Source organism: Tupaia chinensis, unplaced genomic scaffold (genome assembly GCF_000334495.1).
Source record: "Tupaia chinensis unplaced genomic scaffold, TupChi_1.0 Scaffold138441_1, whole genome shotgun sequence".
NCBI classification, from domain to species: domain Eukaryota; kingdom Metazoa; phylum Chordata; class Mammalia; order Scandentia; family Tupaiidae; genus Tupaia; species Tupaia belangeri.
In genome coordinates, this window is record NW_006198338.1 from 968,552 (window position 1) to 976,890 (window position 8,339).

An 8,339-nucleotide genomic window follows, 5' to 3' on the forward strand; every position below is an offset into this window, starting at 1 on the left:
TGAATCTGTCAAGAGAATAGTGGCTAATGGATGTGAATTATCTTACAAAACCAGATAAAATAAAATATATATATAAGAAAATAGGCATCATGACAATAAATAATGATCATTTTATTTTATTAGATCAGTGATCCTTTGGTCCTAGTACCCAGTGTATTACCTGTTAACATTTTTATCAAATAAAAATAGAAAGTTATGAAAGGTTCTATGTTATTTTCCAATAAAGCTTATTAATCTCACTTTTAAAGCAATTGACTGTCTCTAGCACAAGAACAAAATTAAGTTTTCCAGTACAAACTTGTCAAAATATGATGTTAAAGATTGAGAAGACACAAAAACTACAGAGTCATCATACACCCTCTCAAAAACAGGCACAATTGCACTCTTGCTGGTAAGATATGAAACCAGCTTCAAAAATCAATTGTGAATATTGTGGTTGGAAAGCATGTAAGGAAAATCATTGGCAGAATTCCTTTATCAGAGGGATCATCAGGTGGCATGGTGGTTAAGGCGCTGGACATTCCCACATGGCTGACCATGATCTGAGTCCCAGACCTGGAGGCTTGCTTTCTCACTTTCCCTCTCTCTCTCTCTCTCTCTCTCTGGTCAAATTTAAATAAATGATGAATAAATTAATTAATTAATTTAAAAATAATTCTTTTATCAGAACTGTTGTATTCCTTACGATGTGATTGCATTTAAAATCAAAAACTGTTATACATATAAACAGACATCTTAGTTTATAGTTGAGCAAAATTATGAATAAATTCGCTGTCAGCATTGCTTCACTATGCTTGTGAGAGAGAAGCGCTCAGTGACTTTTTGTCCTAATTATCACGCGGCTAATTTTAAAAGTAGAAATTTCTAGTTTAACTGAAGATTAGTCTTAAAAAAAAAAAAACAAGATTAGTCTTGAACTATGAAACAGATTTAAAAAGGCATGTTGACTTATACACCAGTGTTGGTAGCACAGTTATTCGCGATAGCCAATACCTAAATATTCATGATAACCAATACCTAAATACGCCCATTAATAGGTAAAGGAATAAACAAAATGTAGTATGAACAAAAGAATAATCTGTTCTATGGCCTTAGAAATGAATGAGGTTCTGATACATGTCTCATCATGGGTGAATTTAAATTTTAAAAATCATGCCAAGTAAAGAACTCAGACTCAAAAGGATAAGCATTGTATGATGCCTAGGATAGGCAATGCGGTAAATAATGGGAATGAGTGTGTCACGGGTTCATTTCGGCCTAGAAAGATGAGAGTTTTAGAGATGGCTAGCAGTGATGGTTTTCGAACATTATAAACATCCTCAATACCCCTCAACCATATTCTTTAAAATGGTTAAGGTACTAAATTTTTATGCTTATTTTAACCACAATTAAAAAAAAAAAGCAAGTTAAGGGACCAGCAGATGGCATAATGGTTATGTCACTGGACTCCCACGTAGGCGACCACGGTTTGAGTCCTGGTCCTGGCAGCTTGAAATGCACATCGGGTGCATGTGCGTGCATGCCCCAGATCCCAAGGGGAGAATGGAGAAGGGACTATGGTGTGGTCATCTCCCATGGGGCATGATTTCCCACTTTATGTCTCTCTGTCTCTCTCTGTCTGGTGAGCACACAAACTCTATAGCAAAAATCTCTCAAAAAAAAAAATAAAAAAGAAAAATCCATTTCTTTGAACTGACATTGAAGCAGCTCTAGTCACACAAAAAAGGCATCACTGTATAAATGGAAGACACTCCCTCTGAATGCCAGGACATGTCTCATTCACAGAAAACAGCTGGGGGTCTCTAAGAGGCTTCCGGATCCTGATTTGCTGTTGAGTCCCACAGTAGAAAGTATAGAAACAAACTGTGGTCATTCAGTGTATATCTCCTCAGCCTGTTGGGTTGAAAGGAAAAGTGGGTATGAAATGGCATTCTCCCCACTGAATCGTTGTGGCTGGCAAACCAAAGTCTTCTGTGGCATTTTTATTTAAAAAAAAAAAAAAAAAGAAAGAATGAAAGAAAGAAAGAAAGAAAGAAAGAAAGAAAGAAAGAAAGAAAGAAAGAAAGAAAGAAAAGAATGACTTATTTGAAAAATTACCATTTCTTTGACTGTAAGTAATCCACTCCAGATTTTGAATAGTGTGGATCTTTGATTTCATGGCTTAAATATCAGAATTTTTTTGTTAGTTTCATTTTCCAGAGGGCTCATACACTCACAAGAGACAGAGAGAGAAAGAGAGAGCAACTTCCATGGAGACTGGCCACACCACAATTCCTTCTCCTCCATTTCTCCCGCCTTTCAGAATTTTGGACTCACGTGTACACCACCCCAGCATGTTTCTCAAGTTATGTGAGGTTTCAAAACACACAGATGACCATGTAGGATCTGCCCACGTTAACCCCCATGCCAACGGCTTTCCCAAAACCAGGATTCTTAACGATTCAAAGTCAGGTTCCTACAACTGAACAGTGGTATAAATGGCTCAGTGGGCGAGAGTTTGACATTTCCCACACTCAATGACTTTCTTCATTCACCAGGAAAAAAAACTTAGTAAAAAACACATTGGGCACTTAAAAATTACATGCAAATGTACCACTGAACATGAAAACCTAGGTTCCAAAGCCAAAGACCCCCAAAGAGAGGAAGCAATGCCATTGGTTGTCGTTGCCCAAGATGAGACATCCAACCTTCCAGTGCTCAGCTGCGTGAAGCTGGGCCATGTGTCCTCTGGTGAAATGCTGAAAATAGTCTTTAGAGAGAACTCTCTCCATAATTTCTGAATTGATCTGAAAAGCCAGAAATATCTGTCAAAGCTTCCCAACAACCTATAATTCTGAGTTAAGATTTTTCTAATTTAGAAAACATAAAAAGTGGGGGGTTGGGGGAGCAAGAAGACATGGAAGTTGACAGCTCAAGCAGCTATGCAGTTAGATATAGATTTCCTCATGAGTGATTTCGAACACTGCTTCCCCCCTCCTAGATGTGAAAAAATACTATCCACTTTTTCATTTGATTTTGATTTTGATTTAAGATACACGCATTCAGATTCCAAAGGTCATGTATTTCTATAAGGATTCCAACAACAACAACAACGATAACAACAAAAAGCAACTTCCTATTCTTCATCTCCTTATTATTAATCCCATCTTTTTAGAGATAACCACTTTTTTTTTTTTTTGGAGAGATTTTCACTGTAGGGCGCGTGCGCTCGCCAGACAGAGAGAGACATAGAGACAGAAAGCGAGAAATCACCCCCCAGGGGGGATGGTCACGCCGCAATCCCTTCTCCTCCATTCTCCTCTCGGGATCTTGGGCACGCACGCACACGCGCCCGGCATGAGTTTTAAGCCACCGGGTCCAGGACGCGAACCGCGGTCGACTACGTGGGAGTCCAGCGACATAGCCATTACGCCAACTGCTGGTTCCCTAGAGATAACCACTTTCAGCTTCTTTACCTTTGTTATACCTCATCTCCAAAATATCTGATGCTACTATTGCTTATTTTCGATGACTTTTTCCTGGCTTTCTGTTACTGGGGAAAGAAAGTGGGGGTAATGGGGTGGGAGAGAGAATTAGGGCTATATGAATGCACTCATTTCATCTCACCCTCACCTTCTCATTAGGGTTTTATCCTAATTTTTGGTTCGATGATCAGATATGTGCATTACTAAATACATATATGATTATATAATAGCATTGCTAAGCAAATGCTATTCACAGCTATGTCATGCAATATACTTGATTATGTCTCCCTTTTGCACAATGTCTTTCCTTTCTCTGGAGTTAATAGAGATTTTATTTCTTCATTTGCTCAGTTTTCTACATATTTATCCCAAATGTGTTCCCATACGGTTTTCCAGAGGTTTCATTCTTGCCTTAATTTATTTGAACATGTCAGGTTATCCATCAGTTTTTCTCTTTATCAGAGAAGTCACGTGTGGTGTCCTTCAACTCCTGCCTCAACCTGAGCTGGATAGTCTTCAGGCTTGATGCAAAGCTCTTTTCGGGAAATTTCCCCTTCTCTTTCCTACTTTAGATTCCTTTGGCCTCTCCCTTAGATCCCACTTCCTCCTCTTTATGGATTATTTTCTCGTTTTTATGGAGCACAACCTCTAGTAACTTTCTTAGAAAGGTAGCTGGGAAGTTAACTTTCTGAAATTTTACTTATCTGTAATTATGTTATTCTAACCTTCATTTTGACAAATTAGATGGGAAAGAAATTCTATATTAGAATTTTTTTTTTTTGAGAGGTTTTCGCTATAGGGAGCGTGCGCTCGCCAGACAGACAGAGAGAGACATAGAGACAGAAAACGAGAAATCACGCCCCAGGTGGGATGGCCACGCCGCAATCCCTTCTCCTCCATTCTCCTCTCGGGATCTTGGGCACGCACGCACACGTGCTCGGCGTGAGTTTTAAGCCACTGGGTCCGGGACACGAACCGCGGTCGACTACGTGGGAGTCCAGCGACATAGCCATTACGCTAACTGCTGGTTCCCTAGAAATTATTTTTCAGCAGAATCTTTTCTTTCTTTTTCTTTCTATTTCTTTTATACATTCAGTCACATTACTTAGCTTACAAAGTGAATATTCCAACATGTGTGCATTTCTCACCAATCCAGTTCACCATACTAGAAAGTTATCTTCAATAGATAATAATCCATTTCTTTGTCCCATAAATATCTTGCCTCTCTATTTTCCTCCTTAGTGTCCTTCCGAAGACTCTACTCCTTCAGAATCTTAAAGAGAACCTGCTGTGGTAGCTTGCTTGTCAGGTTGAGTCTACATAGGAGGCCTGGGTTCAATTCCTGGACCACCCTAAAAAGTTAGATTCAGTGGCATGTGCTTCCGGTTCCAACTCCTCAGGACCAGAAGCAGGAGGATCATGACACAGTGAGAATCATTTCTTTGATAATTTTCTCCAAGCTATTTGCTATTTCCTTATTTCTTTCTAGATGTCCTACTAATCAGATATGACGCCCACTGATCTGATTCTTTAGTTTACTTTTTTTTTAATCACTTGTTCTCTATTTCTGCTATTTCTACCACTTTCTATGTGATTTTCAAACTTCATTTTCAATCCTTCTCAAATTGTCTCTTTTTCTTTTCTTCTCTCTTTCTTTCTTTATCTTTTCTCTCTTTTTTTCCCTTCCTGTTTGGTTGTTTTGGATTTCAGTGTTAAAACCATCCTTCACATTCCTGATGTTCGTTGGCTAGCTGTTCACCTTTAAGTGTGGTATCGTGTGGGCTATAAATCTCACTGCCTTCTAAGAACATAGTGAGCGTTGTCTGTTTTTTCAGTATGTTAACTTTTCCTTTATGCAAGTGTTTCAGTATGTAACTCTCCCTCTTGTTCAACTATTAAGAAAAGAAATATGCAATCTAACGCTACAGCAGAAGACACAGTTCTTGACTGAATGAATAGTGCAACGTCAAGTCTAGAAAGCCCACCTATTCCTTGCAAAGACTGTTAAACAGTCCTTCAGACTGACTTGCCACCCTTTCTCCAATCCCACTTCAGAGATATTTAGCATCTCTAAGTCATATGTGGTTCTAAAGTTCTACATGTAGCTTGGCTTGTTTTCAGGTACTTCCCACTCCCAGCTAGTGTTCAGCTTCTTAAGTCTGCTCTGTCAGTTACGCTCATCAGTCTGCACTCCAGGTCTCAAACTACTGTGGTTGTGTTCTCTGTATCTCTGTCCTGGTGGATTCATGTATTTTTAGTTTATTTTTTGGAAGTATTTATTAAAGGGTATACCTCGGGAACTGGGGTAGTGTCTGATGCTTCTTATTCTTCTTTCTTTATTTATCTTTTACACTTATTAATTTATTTCTTTCATGAGCAAGCAAGCCTCAGGGACAGCACCTCCCCCCCAGTTGGGACCAGCAGACGGCATAATGGTTATATTGCTGGACTCTCACATAGTTGACAGTGTGTGCTGGACCTGGTGGCTTAAAACTCACGCATGCATGCCCAAAATCCCAAGAGGAGACTGGAGGAGAAGGGATTGCAGCATGCCCATCTCCCTGGGGTGGAGGTGGGGGCAATATCTCTCCTCCTGTCTCTGTCACTCTCTGTGTCTCTGGCAAGCCCATGCACCCTGTAGCAAAAATCTCTCCAAAAAAGAAAAAAAGAGAGAGAGAGACAGCACCCCCAACAGGGTCTTTATGCTGCAATCCAACCCCAACATGAGCCAGTCCAGGCTCATGGGCTTCTAGTCTGGGCTCATGGGCTTCCACGTGCCCAGCATACTCAAGAAGGTCTGGTTACAAACCTGGGGACTTCCCATCTGGGTCAGCTCATAGAGTGTCACATTTTACTGCTGCACTGTCAGGGACCTGTGTGACTCCTTTTAGTGCAAGTGACTAAAAGCTACAGAAGAAAAAGTGAATCAATATACAAGCAAAATTCCCCTATGGTATCTGCCTTGGCAAAATACTGATAGACTGACTTTTTAAAACTACATCATAGCTGGTTGAATGATTATGCCTTTAAGAAAAATCCTCTTGTCTCTCATTTCAGAGAGGTTTCAGAAGTGACAAAGGTAAATATATGTTTTCTATCTACTGTACTTAATAAAAATATTTTCTTATTTTTAATACCAGAGTATATGTTTATCATTTTACAACTTACAAAAAGAATGAATGTAAATAAGGGAGCATAGAAATTTTAGCATATCCAAATTGTAATGCATGTGCGATTTGTGTGTGCACCCAAATTCTTTTTTTTTTTTTCGCTATAGGGAGTGTGCACTTGCCAGACAGACAGAGAGAGACATAGAGACAGAAAGCGAGAAATCACTCCCTAGGGGGGATGGTCACACCACAATCCCTTCTCCTCTATGCTCCTCTCGGAATCTTGGGCACACATGCACATGTGCCCAGCGTGAGTTCTAAGCCACCGGGTCTGGGACACGAACCGCAATCGACTACGTGGGAGTCCAGCGACATAGCCATTATGCTAACTGCTGGTTCCCTGCACCTGAATTCTTGAATCAGTGGTTCTCAAAGGGAGGTTCCCTGGTCCAACAGTATTACCATCAGCTGGGACTTGTTGTAAGTGCAAATTCTTGGTCCCTACCCCAAACCTACTGAATCAGAAACTTTGAGGGTGGAGCCCAGAGAGTTTATCTGTTTGAGCAAGGTCTCAGGTGGTTCTCATGCTTACTGGAGTTTGAGACCCACTGCTCCAGGTGACCAAGAGACTCTGAATGTTTGAGAAACAGCACCCTATTCCCAACTTCAGCTCTACATTTCAAACCCAACAGGGTACTCAGATGAATAAAAGAACTATTCTGAGACCATTTTCTTTCTTATGACATAACATCTTGTTGAGAAAACATTTGCAGATTGAGATGTTTTCTTTTTCTTCCATAACAACTAGGCCAGGAACATGGGCCAGGCATGGTGTGAGAGACAAGAATTTAGGAGAGGAGGGCTTAGCAGAGCCTTCTCCCTCGACCATATTTTCTACCATCAGCAGGTTGAGAGAGGAGCCTGCAGCTTCCCACAGGATAGGAAGCCTCGGGAGCCCCATGGAAAAGGAGAATCCTTATTCTTCTGCTGCCCCATCAGCTGTCTCAGGGCACACACATCCTGCCCCACCCCATCCACTGTGTGGCTGAGCTATAATCCTCATCTGTGTCTTGACTCCTCCCCCTCCTTTCATCCTCTTCGCCTCCTGAGAGATGTTCTTTGCATGTGTTCCACTGAAGCACTCACCTCTCCCTCCAGAAAGGAGAAAGAACCCTCCAAGCTCTCTTGATGGTACAGTTAACACTCCTTTTTAACCCCCTTCCCCAGGAACGTCTTCACTGTCATTTACACCTTTGAAGCTTTGATTAAGATACTGGCAAGAGGATTTTGTCTAAATGAGTTCACGTACCTGCGCGATCCTTGGAACTGGCTAGATTTTAGTGTCATTACCTTGGCGTGAGTATTTCTTGGGGCTAATTGGAGTATGGTGTGTGTGTATCTGTGTTCTGTGTATCAGGGAGTATCTTGGCTCACGCTCTGATGTGTTTCCTCATCTCAGTTCCTTCCTCGTTTGAAATTGCATGGCCTGGGGTTTTCTTACCATGGTGCTCTTGGGGTCACTTTCCAGGGTTAGTACCAAACCCACAGGGAGAAGTCAAAGACCTCAAATCTGGTAACTGGCTTGTCCGAGTGAGTGAGACAGGGCTTGGTGTTGTACCTGTCAGACATGGAGATCTTTCCCTGAGGAACCCGGTTGACCAAGCCCTCATGTTCAGGCCTCAATTCCTACCTGCACTCTGGACCACCCAGATCTTTTTTTTTTTTTTTTTTTTTTTTAGCGGTTTTTGGTATCGGGGCGTGGGGC

General features: G+C 41.0%; 1 protein-coding gene across 1 annotated transcript in view; it reads left to right on the forward strand.

Moving 5' to 3' along the window:
• Positions 1-8,339, forward strand: part of SCN10A (sodium voltage-gated channel alpha subunit 10) — a 109,159-nt gene that overhangs the window by 18,991 nt on the left and 81,829 nt on the right. The window contains 1 exon segment of the mRNA XM_006161349.1: positions 7,802-7,961. Within this exon segment, the coding sequence (XP_006161411.1) occupies positions 7,802-7,961 (160 nt within the window).